Source organism: Erithacus rubecula, assembly GCF_903797595.1.
Source record: "Erithacus rubecula genome assembly, chromosome: 8".
Classification (NCBI taxonomy): Eukaryota; Metazoa; Chordata; class Aves; order Passeriformes; family Muscicapidae; genus Erithacus; species Erithacus rubecula.
In genome coordinates, this window is record NC_136659.1 from 11019717 (window position 1) to 11036794 (window position 17078).

The window sequence follows — 17078 nt, forward strand, 5'->3', positions numbered from 1 at the left end:
CCTCACCCTCATTTTAAAAAGACATTCAAAAAGTGTCCTATAAAATTCCTTGTGTTGACATCAAGTTGTGTGGTCATCAAAATGCATGCAATAAACAACTGAAAGGTAAAGAAAATAGGTTCTTGTTACACTCATGTCTTAGCCTCATTACACAAAATTTATATACGTGAAAAATATTTCTGAAAAAAAAAAAAGCAACATTATGTCTAGTTCCCACTAAATTCTCCTTTATTTTCTTACAAAGTTTGGGGGTTTTGCCATAACATACAGTATCGATACAACTTGTTGATACAACTGCCAAGTAACCAGGAGTTGTTGCAAAAGTTAACAGCGCCAAACTCTGGATTTCTGCAGACTTTCTGGAAGATATGAGCTTCCAGAAAGCCTGCAGAATATACATGCTTAGAATATATAATATACTGTATAAAATATATTACATTTTATATATAATATTTACTATATATATTTACTCCTTTTGGAGGTGTTTTGTCACCAATTTAAGGTGACAAAAAAGATATTTTAAACTTCAGCTACAGGCTCACTGGCTAAAGGGTCAGACCAAATGATATGTTACATAGCAGTTACAATTCCAACTGTGTCACTTGCTTTATTCTAGTATGTTATTACATTTTTATTTCTGAGAATACCTAAATATTCATAGGCTACTGTGTTTTCAGTTAATATTTAGGACCATAAAGTTTTAATTCAGACTTGCCTTCAGTCAAGTGAAGAACATTAGAGGAAAGAACCAAATAAATCTTCTAAATCACCATCTAGTCCTAGTGTGGGGATAAGAAATTCTCTTTGAAATTGTGTTCTTCTGAGGGATCACTTGCTACTTAAAACTCATTTCTTTTATCGTAATGCAGATTTACATTTGAATGGCAGTTCAGGCCATTTAGTAAAGCCATAAAGTAAACACATTTCATTTTTCTTGGCATCTAATCATGCTCCAATTTGCAGCAAAGAGAGGGAATGGCATGCCAGGCACCAAGGCTCTCCTGTGCTCCCTGGACAGTTCTTGACCAAGAGTGTACCCAGAAGCCAGGTTTCTGATTATTAATTTCTAATGAATTCACACGAGATACATGTCACTGAATGCAATACAGGCTGATAATTCATAGATGTTGGATTTACTGTAAAACAAGTGAAAATAAGTATAATAGATTGGTTTTGTGGAATAATATTATCTAGTTAACTGTATCTTCAGTAAGGATATGTTTTCCCTTACTGGGAACAGTTCATTCATAGCAATTGCAACTTAATTGTGACCACTGTTGTCAAATGTTATAGTGTAAGTACAGCCTTTATCACTCTAAAACATCCACTTGATGAAGCTGCAGCTTTCCATGCTTCTTTTCACCTTTAAGCTGGCTTTGTTTGCCTCAAAGGTCTGAGCAATGTTCCTGTTATTTCTGCACTGTGAGACCAGAACGACAGACACAGTTTCAGTCAATGTACACACACATATATATAAACAAACAATGCAATAGGTTTTGGACCTCAGATTTAGCCATGTGAATTATCATTAAAATTCAGGCTTAGTACAGCATGTACTTGGCATAGAAGTGTGCAGCATAACCAGCCCCCACAAGCAAGGTGCCTCTTGAGCTGCATGTTTTGGGAAATGAGCACAGGGATGTTTTTGGTTTGGTGTTTATTACTTTTCCAAGGAGGCCAGGCTTACACACTCACCCTCTGTATATTTGGGTTTCACTTTACCAATCTCGGTCAAATTTGATGGAGAGGAAGGGGCATTATGGAATGGATTTTTCATTAAGCTTGTGCAAGAAGTGGTGTGATTAGAGGAAGATAGGTTCTTAATACTGTAACTTCAGGAAAGTTACATCATGAGCTCAGGTCTTTTTGGATATCAGAAAATCCAAAAAGAGAGAAGCTGTTTTACATAATCTGCCCACCAGAAGTGCTTTAGTCATAGCTCCCACTGTATTAGGCACTACAGGATTAACTCCTCAACCAAGATTCTTCTCAGACATGAGTATGTAGGTATCTAGTAAGGTACAAATTCAGATCCCACGTGATTAGAACTTTCACAAGAGTCAGTGTGTCCTTTTCTCACTATCTTTCATTTCTATTCAGTTCAAAGGCCAGTCATAGGATCCCAAGTGACCAAAACCCATAATTCTGTTCTTAATATACATTGAAGATATATAGGCTGTGAAACTTGGCAGTGCTTTAAGTTCTTTCCTACTTTGAGTAGCTGGCAATTAACAGGAGATTTTTACATGTGAAGTGTTCCAGCGTGGGAGTTCCTCAGTGAAGTGTAAAGGAAAGTATGACCATAGGTGGAAAGGTAATACTTCACATTTCATTTTACATTTATTGCCCACAGTAGTGACATAAACACTAAATGGAATCAAATTGGTGATTGCCTCTTCAAGACTTGAGACAGTTGTGGAACTGGAGGAAATGAAAACTCGTTGTTGGATCTGGAAGGAAAACACTGCCTTGTGGAAAGGAAAAGGAAATTTTATTTGATTTGTTTTCTATTTTTAAAGTTATGTAAAGTTATTTGGTCTTTTATTTGGCCAGTTTTATAGTGGCTACAGTCACTATACTGTAGTATAGTTCCAAGTCTCCTTGAAGGGAAAATGTACCAAAGGTATATGATGTGTGCTGGATCAAAGCTGTATTTTAAGGGTTTTGCAGCTTCAGGGCCACACTGAGAAACTGTCATACATAATTCATTAAAAAAGGTAGAAATGAGGGACTCTCCAAATGCTGTTTAGAGCAGATTATGAAAATAGTAAGTTCATGAAGATTCATTTTCACTTAATGCTACTCATATTTCATGATTCCTTTGACTTTATAGAATATTGTCATGTTGGCACACAGCAAGGTAAGGTTTTTTTGATAATTACTGCATTACAGAACTGATACTGTTTTTTATTTCATCTTTCTGCATCTCTGTAGATCTTCAGATAAAACATTTATTCTGCTTACTCTTAAATTACCAATTTCTGGATCTAATTTAGCAATAAATATCCACCTGAGCTAATGGTAGAACTGGGCACACATAGCCAGTAATAGAGAATGTATGTGGAGAGAGTGTTAAAGGGCTTTTGGACTTAGAAGAGATTTTGGGGGAAAGCATTTAGATTGAAGTACTTCCAGGCAATTCATGGAAGTCCTAATATTACCTGAACAACATTAAAACTGGGCTTGCTCAAATTCTATTGTCAGAGATTTCCTGCCCTTCCAAATCTGTAGGTTTGCAGGCAGTGTGTAATCCACTAGGCTGTAAATTTATCACTGTTGCCTTCCTAACTGCCCTGGTGTCTGTCTACATTGTTATTCCACGTATAGCTCAGTATCAGCCAGAAAGAAATTGACTTGCCACTGAGAAGGAATTGCGTGTTTTTCTCCCTTTAACCTAAAGGAAATCTTTGAACTGAAAGCCAAACACCTCAAACTCTTCCTAAACATCTCGGACGGCTAAGTGGAGTATCTGGAGTTTTCTACTACCTTCCTCACAGTGCACTCAGATTGATGCGAAGCGTTCATATCCTTAATATCTATTTTTTAAAAATTTAATTGCATGGTATAAATGGTTAGTATTGAAAATGGACCCTTACAAACACCCAACTCCTTTTTAAAACACACAGAGATGTCACTAAAGAGGCGGAACCGTGGATTAGCGGTTAATGACCTCTGCATACCGCACTTCTGGAAGGTCAGAGCGCGGGCGAGCTGGATGTTTTTTAACCATTTTTATGGGAGACTCTGCCCGTGTGTGACCCGTGAGGCGCTCCCCGCTCCCGCTGGCCCGCACGCGCCGGGCTGGGCTCGCGGCGCGGGCCCCGCGCGCGCCCGGCCCAACGGCCCCGCCTCGCCCCGCGCCCTGCCGCGCGCGCGGCCGTTGGCTCTGCTCAGGGCTCTGAGTGCCTTGGGGGCTCCGAGGCGTTTGAGGGCTCTGAGGGTTCTCAGGACTCTGAGGGGTTTGAGGACTCTGAGGGTTCTCAGGGTTCTGAGTGCCTTGGGGGCTCTGAGGCGTTTGAGGGTTCTGCGGGCTCTGAAGGCCCTGAGGGCGCCGAGGGCGGGCGGGGCCTTGCCGGGGCCTCCCCCTCCCGCCCCTCTCCTGGCCGGTCGGTCTCTGCCCCTCCCTCTCTCTTTCTCGGGGTAGCTTCGCGCCGTTTTTATTGCGGTTTATTTAAATGCATCGGTTTTACATCAGTCCTGACAAAGCACAAGCTGGTCCGGTCGTGTTGTGAAGTGGTAGAACCTTGGGGTTTTCCCCTTTTACGTGTAAACTTGGATAGTCAACGTGAGGGAATAGACAAGATAAAAAAAAAATCGATGATGTTTTCAGGTTTCGTGTTTTACTGATTAATTGTTTTGCCTGTCTTTGTTGATGTCTCATTGTGATGATTAATTAATTACTCTGTTTTAATTAACTGAACAAAGGTAAAGGCTGAAGCAATTATTTCAACTTCAGACACAGAAATCCTCGTATGACAATAAACTCAACTTTGAAAAGTGTCAAAAAGATCATTTATTTATTTGGACATTCCACTTGACGGTGTACAGATTCATTTTGAGGATGGATAAAGGCACAACTGCTAATTCGTCATCTGCTGTGTTCACCCCAAATGCTGCTAAAGGATGGATGAAGAAGAGGGAAGGACCCTTACAAACTGCAAAATGGAATGCTTCTTTAGCTTCTAAAATCAAAACTAAATTAATGAGTAAGTGCTGTTAAAATAACACTGAAGCCATATGCTGTAATTAGAATGTATGGCTTCAAAAGGAGTAGTAATTGTACTTAACATGATTAGCTGAAATTCTACCTGTTAAAACTATTCTGTAACAGGTATAGGTAGTGGGAATATGTATTTTGAATATATAGCTTTGTTCTTTATGTTGTCAAAACTCACATTTATTATGAGAATGAACATTTGAATTTGTAAATTTTTTTTCTGAATTTGTAAATATTTTTATACCTGTGAAACTATCACATTTTGAATGGTTTTTTTAAATAACCTTATTTTTAAAAATCTGGACTAGAGCAGAATCTATGTGTGAAACAGACAGAGTAATCATTAGAATGGCAGCTGCATAAACAGTTTTATATTGGAAAGTGTTAGGCTTTGTTGCTGTTACACCAGAACCTACAGATAAAAATGTTGTCGTAATTCACACAGAGAGGGCCTGGAATTGAAGCTGTTGAAAATAATATTATTTTGTCTCCTTTAGATAACTCATCTATGTTTAAAGTATCTTTACAACAAAATAACAAAGCATTAGCTTTGGCTTTGAGTGTTGAAAAAGAAAATTCTCGCAAGCTAAAGAATGAGAAGATTTTTCTTCAGAAGGAAGTAGAAAAACTCCAGCTTCATAATATCTCACTACGTCAAAAACTGACCTGTTTGGTATGCTGCAAATAAAATTCTTTAAACTTAGAGCAGCTAAGCTAAGCTTTTATCTTGTTTGAAAATTAATATTACTTCTTAAAGTGGTGGCTTAAAATACATGTCTCAGATTTGTGTAGTTATCTCACCTGACAGCTTAATATTTACATTTAATTTTGTAGCTTTTTTTGAACTCTTTTGTCTATCCATGTGTATATCTATAGCTATATTAGTCCCAGGTTCACCTTTATATTTATAGGTATTGAAATGAGTTTGTGCTCAATTAAGTCTCAAAAGAGAAGTGTAGCATAGATTCACTTTTTACATCTTGTCTCTTCCTACATCAGAAGCCACTTACAATATATTTTTTTCTGTTATATGCAGAATAAAACTCTTATTGGAATAGATGCATTTTTGAATGAAAACCTCTTAACTGCAATAGAAATAAGCAGTCCTTCTGAGGTAAGATGTTTATTCAACTTTACAATATTGAACTCATCTTCCAGGGTAAAATTTTCAAATTGAGTGCAATGTTGAAATACTATTTGTGATATAAAGCATTTACCCCTGTTTTATGGAATAGGATTAAACCAGTATTTAGGATTTAATCTAGTTTCCAAATGATCTAAAATAGTAGCCTGAAAGAAGAATCCTGTGGCTAAAATAAAAGAGCTTAGCACTTCAGTATGTAGTGAACAAGCTACCTGCCTTCCTTGCTTAGTGCTGCAATAAGTATCTTACATATGGAAATTTAACCAGAAAACATAGTCCATGTTAGTCCTTGTGTCATGGAAAAAATAGAACTAATTTTATAAAAGGATAATACTTTGCTGCCTGTTCTCAACTTGCTTCGTGTTGCTCTGCTTCTGTATGTATAATGCAGTTTGCATGAGTTATAGCTACATTTAGAAAGTCTGTACATTGCTTTGGAATAAAATTTGGTTATGTATTCTGATGAACTTGGTAACAAAATATTTTGCTTTAAAATTCTTGCATGTGTTTGAATATCATATGTCTTCCATCAGTGTGTGTATTTTTTTCCCATCCATTACTGTGGGTTTTTTTCCCCTGTGGGTACTTCCAAAACTTAAAATGTAAGAGAATATTTAACTATTTGTATTTCCCTGCTGTTCTTTTGGAAGGATCTCCAGAGTTCCTTTCCCCTGTCAGCTGGCCCAAGCAGCCCAACTGGTCACAAGTTCAGGAGTGCACATCAGTCAGCTAGGTAGGTGGTAGTATTAAATCCCAGAAGTGGTTTTTGTTTTTGATTTTCTCTTGCTGCTAATCTTTGTACACTGCCCTAGGTAGTTTTGAGGTAATGAGAAACCATTTCCTGTTCAATCAGAAATTACCTGTTTGGGACTCAGAATTTAGAGAGAGAGAGTGGTAGACAAAACTTGTGTTTTTGAGTAACTCACTGCTTGCTAGCCCAAAGCAAAATTCTCTATCATCAAAAACACAGTTCCCCCAAGACAGAACCCAATATCATACTTGAATTCTTGTTTTCTCCTATTATACATTATTAAGGGAATATTTTAAATAATTGAATGTCATGATGGAAAATGTAATAAAAATCTTCACAGTCAAATTTTCTCTTTTCAGATCTGTAGAATTGCCAGCAAAGCTTCCTTTCATTGCAACAGCTAATGCAAAGCAGCAAGGCAGCCCTTCTGTGGGTGAAGCATCAAATTCTTACAAGTATATCACTAATTCAAGAGAGGAAACGCATTCAGATCAAGTCAGGTTTGCATCACTCTTGCCTTCTGGTACAAGTAATCAAAAGTTAATTGAAACAGAACCAACGGTTGACAAGGATAGGTTTCTGAAAGGTATGATGTATTTCTGTGTGATTTTTCAAGCTCTCTGAGAATTAGTATTTAATAATTTATTACTCAATGTGCAACACAAAAGGTATAAGAAGATTCCTAAACCATATAATAAACTAGTGAAAAATACATGCTCATCCATAAGTATAGATGTCCTGACAATCATTTATAGAGTACTATTCATTAAAATTACATAGCTAAGATAACCAAATAATAGCTGAAGTAGTTATACAAAAACAGAGTTTTCTTTCCATTTTCAAAAGTCCAAGTTCAGTAAATTATGAAATTAGCTTCAGTTTACTAAATTTTTAAGGACCAACCATAGAATACGTGTATTCAGTTTTTTTAAAAAGTGCAATTTTCCATACTTTTGATTCAGCTTTTAGTAGTTTTGTGCAGCTAACTACACTCTAGTCTTCTTTTCCCCAAGCTGCTGAAATCTTTCTCTTTGCAGAACATCAACTGTGTGCAGAATTAAGTTGCAATAGTGCCTCCCCAGCTCATGGAAAAAATACACAATCCTTAGAACAGTCTGAGGAGCCTAGAGAACAATATCATGGTAGTTCATTGCCATCCTCTGAAAATGTGACTGAAAGAAAGAAAAATGCAGTACTGTGCAAGTCAAAAACTCAATCTAACTCAACTCAACCAAAGGATTTTGATAAAAAATGTGGATCATTGAATCTGCCTAATCATGATATTAACAGTAGCAGCAATGCTAGTGATAGGAATTTGCAGGAAGGGTCAAGTGACTTGTCTCAGATTATTCCTTCACCTATTAAATTTAACAGTGAAAGTAAGACAGATTTTAACAAGCTGCTTTTTACTGACAAGAAAAAGCCTGAAGAAACTGTTTATGATGCTGATATGGAGTTGACTGCCAGTGATGCAAGTGAACTACTCACAGTTACAGCAAAAGGCAATTATAAATTGCATCAAAATAAAATTAGTAATGCCAATTCTGACAAAATATTACCAAATTTCAGAAAAGTAAAATATTCTAAGAAGGATAAAGAAAAAATTAAAAGCAAGTCTGAAGTCCATTCAAGTTTGCATGCAGAAGAAAGGCACTCTAGGACTGACAGTAGTGAAATTTCAGAAACTAATTCACAAACTCAGCTATTCCAAAGTCAAACAGAACAGCTACCTACAGGAAATTCTGTAGAGCAACAGAGTAGAACAAGTAAAGCTAAGGATGCCAGGAGGACATACCAGGTTAATGTAATGAGTCCAAGAAAACAAGAGACAAATAAAGGAACTTCCTCAGAAATGTTTGAAGAAGTGGACAGCAGAATACAAAAAACAGACTCAAGCTCATCTGTTAACAAGATCCCACCAGAAGTTTATTGTGCTGAAAATTTACCATTCCAAGATAATATTTCTGATGTATTGCCTTCTTTGCAGGAGGGCTTTCTGAATATGAATGAGAAAGATAACAAACCAACAGTAAGGAGGAAAACTTCCCAAAACCTTTCCAAAGCAAACACAGCAAAATCCTGTAGAGGAGAAAATGGCCAGTATGGAGAATATATTTCAAAAAAATCTCAAACAGAGATAAACCAGTGTGATAGCAGCAAGAGAAAACAAGACCAGAAGAATATTACACAGAGAAAAAACAACCAAAAAAGTAGTTACACACAAGGTGGAGAAACTGAAAAGGACAGCCCTCATAAAGTTAGTCAGAAGACAGACCAAAAGAGCAGCCATTTTTCACCTGGCAGATTGAAGCGTACATTGGCAAAGGCCGGCCGGAAAGCATGTGTAATACCAAAGGACAATCTTACACGGTTCTCAGCTTGTAAAAATGAAGAACGAAAAAGTAAGGACTCATTGCTTGCAGGGGCTGGAAAGAAAGTAACTATAACTCAGCAAATGCAAATAGCTTTAGTTACTCAGAATGGTACGGCTCTGAATACACCAGAAACTAAAGAACTGGTTGATGATGATGCTAACAGGTTAAAGAAAGTAGGTTCCTCAGAAGTGGCCAAAAAACCCACCTCCCACATAAGTAATTTTCCTGATAAGCATGTAAAGCAGAAACAGAGGTTTAGTTCTGTTATTACTGAGACCATACAAGAGAAAAGCTATTTCAGGCATGTTGATCAGGGGGATCAGAATATTTTGGATGACCAGGAAGCCCCTCATGAAATGAATTCTTTTGGGAGTAAGTTGAGGCCTGTGATTGAAGCTGAATGCTGTAAGAATATGCCACATAAGGCAGAAAGCTTTTCCCAGGAAGGCCTTTCCAATGTGGAGCTCGTAGTTCTTGATGATCACAATGCTTTCATCAACTTCTCTGTACTGAAAAGCTCTGAAATCCATGGGCAAAATGATCATAACGAAGCACCAGATACTGAAAAGGCAGAACAAAATATGGAACATATTTCTAAACAGACTAACAAAAATACTCTAACACCTTGTCATGGTAAGTGTGTGGGCTAGAAAAAGCAAGGCATTTTGAATTAGGTAGGGCCTGAAATAGTGGTAACTTCTCTTAATTCTGTCCTCTCATTGGTTGTTTAGAGCAGATAAAACAGAAGTGGAAAAAAGTAAGAATGAAAATCATCAAAATCTTCTATATCATGTATCAGTCACAATACCTTTTAAATTGTGGTGGCTAATATCCTTATTGCTTTTCAATATATCCCAAGATGATACTTATTAGGGCAGATGTAAGTAGTCTACATTCTAGAGAAGCAATTTTAGTTAAAGCATGTATTCCTTTTTTGAAGAATTCCATTACAATCAAAAATGTGGGGATTGAAAGATAAAATTGCTTGAGCTTTTGTCTAAGGGAAACAAGACACAAGTACACTCTTCCCTTCTTAAATTGAAAATTTAGCTGTACTTGGAGATTTCATTTTTGTTTCTTTAGAAGCACTGCAACTCAACAGGAATTGTGATATCTAAAATAAGTATTTTGAGTTTTCTATAACCTGCCAACTTTGATGTGGCAATCTCTTTAAGACACATTTAGAACATAATAAAATTTCAATGTAGTCTGTAGGCTTAAATTCTTCTATAATAAATGCAATTATTATAATGCAGTGTAATGGAGTTAATGGAATATATAACTATTACATCTATACAAGAGTTTAAATATACTTTAGAACATAGCTTTGAAATTTCATAGCATTAGGGATCTATTTTGTAAACATACGTGTTCTCAACAAGTTCCTGTTTTGAAGTCTGAGAAAGCCCCAACACCTAGACAGTATCCCTGCTAAAATTAATAGTTTGAATTCCCAAACTATTAAGCTGATACAGCCTCAGCTTCATTTGAATGCTAGGACACAATGGCCAAAAAAATCTCCTGTTTTGCATGAGCACAGAATAGGAGCCCTGGCAGAATGAGAATGTTGTGTGAGGTATCACTCTTTGTGATTTGCAGTTGCATCTTCTCATCTTCAGTTCCTTCTTTGGAACTGAAATTCCTTCTTTGGAAGGTGGAAAAAGGATCCCATACTTTTAGTAGCTTTAATGGTGAATTAGTAAACCCTTGTGATCAGCAGTATCAAACACTGCTGGCATAAAAAGCAAGGTAGTTATTTGATCTTCATCTATTTAAGCATAGTTCAAAAGACAGCTAAGTTTTCATCCTACATCCAAATTCCAAAACCAAATCTTGAATTGAAAGATTGCTATGCTCTTCTTTTACACATAGGCCCAAAAAGGAAGCATAAAGCTGGAAAATACAGAACTAAAAACTTGTACAGCTTACCTCTTCAGATTATACATGTGTGCCCTCCCACTGTGGTCAAGGCCAGGAGCTGTGTGGAGTGTTGCTTTTGTAAACACCATAAGGGGGTCCTGAGCAGTCATGGGGCTGCTCTGAGATGCTCCATGAGCCAAGGCAGACCTTGAACAGCTCCAAGTTTGTACAGGATGAAAGCTGCTCTAGTAGCACTTTCCATCTATCATCTATCCCATTTTGTGTTAAATATCTTTAGTGTAGGAGCAGTAACCAGTGTACCTAAATTAAGAAACATATTAAAAAAAATTATTAATTGAAGTTTGCATAATGATTCAGGAAATGTTAAAATTAAGCATATAAACTACTGTATTTACAGGGAGAAAAGCTTTCCAAGATCTGACAAATACTAGTGTACAATTTCACACTTCTGTACCTAAATCCCCCCAAACTTCAGAAGACTCAGCAGCACCACTGAGACGAAGCAGACCCACTATTTCCTACAAGGAGCCCAAACTAAACAGGTAGGTACACAATAAATTGGGGCTTTTGCTCTTGGTTTTTCTACCTCCAGTAAAGATTGGTTATTAAACCCCCGAATAAGCAGTTGAGCTATCACAAATCCCTTTTGCAGAGATACTTCAGTGTTAATATGAAGCTTTTCCTGTTAATGTGGCAGAATTTCCAATGCCAAAGTAAGACAACAATAGTATTAAAATTCTAAAATATAGTTTGGACTAATAGAGAATATCAGTGAATCTTAGTCTTTATCATGATGCAAACTCCTTTGGAGATTAATAATTATTAATGTTAAACTTAAAAGTAAATTATACCATAATAATGTCCTTGTAATCTTCTCAAATGGAAAGGAAATTTATGTACTAATATTATAGAATTCAGTAGTTTTTCTTTAATGTGCTATATATAATATAATAAAATAAATCATTTATATTAAATTGATAGTTAGTTATATTGGATATAGTATTTTATAATTAATTTGCCTCTTAATATTCTTAGAAAATCAAGATATTTTTTCCTTCTGTGAGTACTCTGACAATTGAAGTAGTGAGACTGAGGAAAAGTAGGAGCTAAAAGTAATGTAAGAAGTCTTCACTTTACCTCTGGCAATTCAGAAATATTTATGCCAAATAATGTGTAAAAAAGTGGAAAGAGATTAGAGTCACACATTTATTTTACTAATTGTCTTATATGCTAAAACGCTGTATTATTATATTTTGACATGTGGACAGTCTTTTACCCTGAAATGATAAGGTTTTGTATTTCTGAGAAATGGTAACTAATAACAGAAAAAAAGTTGATGTCAGTTAAGATTTTAGATTATTGTCTCCTATTAATATTTTAGTTAGATTTACACTGTCCTTTATGGTTGCTGATAAGTGTTTGGTTTCAATAAGTTTTGAATTTTGTTTTATAGGAATATTGCATCCTAATATGATAGAGATCACATAAAAAGACTAGTATTTCTAGCATTATTTTTTGGAAAGCAGTACTTATCTATGTCTTGCTTTTTCAGACAAACTTGTTTGCCAGAAATTTAATTTCTTTAGCATATCAAGCTTTCATTAATGCTATTTACCATTTGAATTATTATGGCTACATTACTATAGTTGCATAGGTGCTTGATGGTATTAATACCTGATGTCTTTTATTTCTTGTCTTTACAGCAAATTAAGGCGAGGAGATCGATTTACAAATACAGAATTCCTGACTTCCCCAATCTACAAAGTGAAAAATAAAGGAAATTTTAAAAGCAAATCAAAATTTTATTGAAGAATAGAGAATTGCCTTTATGGACAATACTTCTAAAATGGGTACAATTGTTTATATATATATATGTAAATGTTTAGCAATATAGAGTGTTTGTTGTTCTTTGATTAGTAAAGGTCTTGCACATTGAAATCTTCTGGAGAAGAATCTCTATAAAAGGGGCACAGAATACTGAGGAAGGCATATACAGGTTAGAGTCACTCATGTTTTGGATTTCTGGTCAATACTTTATAATCTGTTCAAATGGTTTGCAGCACTTCTTAAATTGTTAGAAAAAATATGTTTTAAAGAGAAATAAAAATAAACCAGCTTTGGGAATTGTACTGTGAGTTTTTCATATTTATTTTGAGTGGAACCATTTCTCAGTGCTGGTTGCATCCCAAATTTTTATGAATTTATTGAAATAGATGGAGATAGTCCCTCTTCTTTTGATAGTTGACTTTTGGATTTGACACACTGAGATTTGAATAAGAAAATCTCATTGAGAAATAATGGAGAGAAGTCAAGTGTCCACACTATGTACCAGAGGCAGCAAGGAAGAAAAAAGCACTGCAATAGGAATTCAGTAGCAAATAGGATCCAGACAAGCAACACCTTGAGTTTCCAATTGAGAGTGCCAGTGTGACAAGTAACACAACAATGTCATTGCATTCGGCTTTTCAGGTTTTTGTACTGCTTGCCCTCTGCATTCCATAATGTGCTGTCAGCTGACAGTTTTCTAGCAGTATCTGATTTGTAGATGCTGCCAGATGCAGGTGATAGCTCACTACCCACACAACTTTTACACATTACAATGGACAAGGTTCAGGTTAATTTTGTAACAGAAAACTATTTTTTATGAGATAGAAATAAATTAATTTATTTTGGTTATAGATGGTGGTTCTTCATTTATATGCAGTAGATGTTAGTAGTTTACATGGGCTTAAAAATTGATCAGACACATTAATGGAAGAAAAACCTCTGGGGCATTACCAGAAACAACATTTCTGGCACAGGATGTTCCTGAAGTCCAAATTTTTGAAGGCTGGAAGATGATTCTGAAGAAGCTTTACTATGCCTTTGACCAATTTTTGTACCTTTTCCAAGGACATTCTCTGTTCACACTTTCAGAGACCAGTTCTTTTGTTAGCTTGATCTTTTGTCTAATACAGCATGTGTATTTTTAAGAGGTGTAATGATATTCTTAAATTTATAATATAGTCTTTAAAAGTATATTTTAAAAATATAATATAATAAAAATTAGAATCTATTCTTAAAAACATTATTTTAAATGTAGTCTTTGTACTTCTTTGTAGATTACATTTTAAGCTGGGAATCTGATGGAGAAAATAGTCCTTTCTGCTAAAGAAAAGGAAGTGGTTAGTAGTAGCTGACATTGATTTGCAACCAGGAAATCATGCTTTAATGAGCCTGATAGTCTTCTACAACTAGTTTGGTGGGTGAGGGTAGAGCACTAGATTTTTGTCTCAGTTATAGAAGAGCTTTTGACATTTTCTCTGATACCGTTCCACAGACAAACTGATGAACTGTGGGTTTTTTAAGGGCACAATGAGGTGAGCTGAAAACCTGGAAGGTTGTGATTAGTGCCAAATGATCCAGCTGGAGGCAAAACATTCATTAGAGCTCCTGAGGGTTTCACACTGCTGCCAGCAGTGATTAACACTAACAGTGATCCATTAACAACCTGTATGAGCCAGTGCACCCTACACAAGTCTGCAATTGATATGAAAGTGGAAGGAGTGTCTGAAACAGCCCATGATTGTGTCACCGTTCAGAAGCATCTGGTCAGGCTGGAGAAATGTGCTGAGAGGAATCTCAAGTTCAACAAGAAGAACCTATATCCTTCTGTGAGTTGTCAGAATTTCAGCTGTGTATTTTGACAGAAAAGGAATTAATACAATTAATATCAAAACGCACTCCTGGATATGGCTTTCAGGTGTGTCCATTCTACATGTAAGTGTGGAACTATAACCATGAACATTAAGAGGCATAAACATATTATTAACAAACACCTAAGTAATACCACAAGTATTTTCTGCTGTGTTTATTTTGTTATGGTCTGCAGCCCTAAGGCAGCTTTCTCAAGATCCTGTAGGACTTTCCATGTATGAATTTAGAGTTAAATGTATCACTAGTGAGATAGTTTACAAAGTGGACATTTAGTCCCTAAACAGAGAGTTGTCTAGCTGTGGTTACCAGTTGCAAAAATTGTGTGAGGATTGTAAATATACAGCAGTAAGTAAAGCAATGTGTTTTGATATAGAACCTTGCAGAAGAAATAGAGTATTCAATCAGTATAACAATTCTTCCAATAAAAAACTTACCTCCTCACCAGGCAATGTGATCTGTATGGCAACAGAGCTGTTAATGTTATCTGGGAAGTTGCAGCAGGCAGGCTTTTTCTTTCTGAAACACACTGTGTATGTCACCCATTAGCAAGACTATTATGAATAGGTGCAGAAATGGTTGGGAAGATAGATTCTATCCTTCTTCAATGTTATTTTTAAAAGTACACACAGAAATTATTAAGCATTTTCCTTGTTTTTTATTACCAAGTCTGTAATTAATTTGTTTTATTTTTAATTGAAAAGTTCTTGCTAGCTTCCACTATTTATCAACATCATCAGCTGTGTTATTAGAAGTCCTCAAAAATTCCTGTTAAAACTTGTGTTCCCAGTACCAGCACTGCAGCAGTAAAACACAATGGTTTTTAAAATTGTTGTTCTTCTTTACTGACTGTGCTTTGAAAGCTAGAAACAGAGGCACATGCTTTTATCTTCCCAGAAAATAAATAATCTCTTTGGGGATGGGCTTAATTATTTTTTCAGTGAAGGCCCTGTTGTTCCACACAGGATCCGGTGTTACCAGCTAGACTGCTAAAGTGTCCCAAATACAAGCACGTAATTTTAAATAAAAGTAAAAGGCCTAGGGCTTTATGTCTTCATTTCTTCCATTCTTTTAGTATAGATATCTTTCAAAGTAAGAAAATATAAAGAAAGTGGCCTGAAGATGCACAGAAGTTATTTTAAGTAACTGTAAAATCATAATATTGCTACTGCCCTTCTTTCATTGCTTTCTCCATGCTCACTCTTGTTGCTCAAATTGACGTTCAATAATAGAATACAGAGAAAACTCACTTTATTTCCTAGATTGCATTTCATTTAATTGTTAAGCTAAATGATCACATAAAAGCAGTATAAAGAATGCTGCATTGTCTTTGAACTCTCACTATATGTGCTTGTTTTACCAGTCATTTGATATACTAGAAGTTGTTCCCAAGAAAATGATGTAAAAGCAGCTCATGATTTTTGGCATAAGAATCAATTTGTAGCCATCACCAGGAACTAGGATAATTTTGGAGGACAGGTAATTCGAACTTCTTTATATAGCTTTAAAGTTGCTTTTTCTCATGTTTACTCAATCTAATTGGAATTTTGTACGTAATTAATTTAATATATTTTGATTTTACAGGATGTATTTTTTTCTTAAAACCCTTGCCTGCACAAGTAGCTCTTAGAAATGGTGACCATACCTGGACCTTACTGCTGATTATTTTGTGAATGCAAATATAACCAAAAAATCCCATTGGTCTCATGATCACTACATTGCTGGATTTTTTCTTAGTTTAAAATTACTCTTGGTGATTTTATTATAAGAACCTGATAACAGTGCAGAGTGTTAATGTTGCCGTTTTGCTCTGCCGGAACTCCTGTGTCCTTTGAGAAAGTGTGGAGTATAGTTTGACTCTCGAACACTTGAAGAACACTTTAAAAGGCTGAAGCACAGAAATATTTGCAAACAGCTGAGGACGCTGAAAACAATGACCGTGTCACCCTCGAGCCGGGTGCGGCCCCGCTCTCCCCGCCCGCCCCGCTGCGCCGCCGCCCCGCCCCGCCCTGCAGAACGAAGCGCCTCCAGCTGCTCGGCTTCCCCTGCTGCTCTCGGGTCCGGGGCTGCCAACCATGGCTCTGCGCGGGGCAGCGGCGCCTGACGAGCTCGTTTTCTATGTGAATGGCAGGAAGGTAAGTGGAACACGGAGAAGGAGGGGCTGCTGTGCCTGAAGGAGCTCCGAAGGGCACAGATTTGGCTTCCTCAGACTTTATTCTTGCGAGTGTAACCGGATCCTCACACAAACTTCCAGAAGGTTGGATGGTTGCGTCTCATTTTGGCTAGCTTTGCTGTGTTTGGGAGAAAAACCGTGTCAAAGTTAAAACGCTTTCAGCTGGCTATCAAACTTGGCTCATAAGCAAACCACTTTTTTCGTTGGTTTGTTTGGCTTCTCATCTTTAAAATGGTGTTGGGTTTTCAGAGTTACAACTGAAAGCAAGACCAATAGTCCAAATTTGGACTATTGACCATAAATATAATAATGCAAGGAGTGGTTGTTGATCCAAAGCAACTGTA

At 36.5% G+C, this 17078-nt stretch overlaps 2 protein-coding genes across 3 annotated transcripts in view; both read left to right on the forward strand.

Moving 5' to 3' along the window:
* Nucleotides 1-3329: 3329 nt before the first annotated feature.
* Nucleotides 3330-12997, forward strand: SGO2 (shugoshin 2). Of its 2 annotated transcripts, XM_079311814.1 has the most exons (9): nt 3625-3694; nt 4549-4706; nt 5215-5390; nt 5754-5831; nt 6512-6594; nt 6972-7198; nt 7650-9620; nt 11266-11410; nt 12572-12997. In XM_079311814.1, exons 1-9 carry the CDS (start codon nt 3666-3668, stop codon nt 12675-12677), a joined length of 2973 nt encoding a protein of 990 aa, XP_079167940.1. In that variant the 5' UTR covers nt 3625-3665; the 3' UTR covers nt 12678-12997. The 2 variants fall into 2 exon arrangements, with proteins under 2 accessions (XP_079167941.1, XP_079167940.1); XM_079311815.1 differs by lacking the exons at nt 4549-4706; nt 5215-5390 and having other exon boundaries at nt 3330-3694.
* A 3522-nt stretch (nt 12998-16519) lies between these two features.
* AOX1 (aldehyde oxidase 1) overlaps nt 16520-17078 on the forward strand; it is a 37128-nt gene continuing 36569 nt past the window's right edge. Inside the window, exon 1 of the mRNA XM_079310425.1 lies at nt 16520-16696. Within this exon, the coding sequence (XP_079166551.1) occupies nt 16637-16696 (60 nt within the window). The 5' untranslated portion in view covers nt 16520-16636. The remainder of the gene's footprint in view (nt 16697-17078) is intronic.

What these genes read in the sequence shown, in the direction of transcription:
- SGO2 (XM_079311814.1), top strand. Translation starts at nt 3,666, where the DNA reads ATGACCTCTGCATACCGCACTTCTGGAAG. An exon ending in GTCAAAAACTGACCTGTTTG is followed by an intron (nt 5,391 to 5,753) that starts GTATGCTGCAAA and finishes TGTTATATGCAG; the next exon opens with AATAAAACTCTTATTGGAAT. An exon ending in AAATAAGCAGTCCTTCTGAG is followed by an intron (nt 5,832 to 6,511) that starts GTAAGATGTTTA and finishes TTCTTTTGGAAG; the next exon opens with GATCTCCAGAGTTCCTTTCC.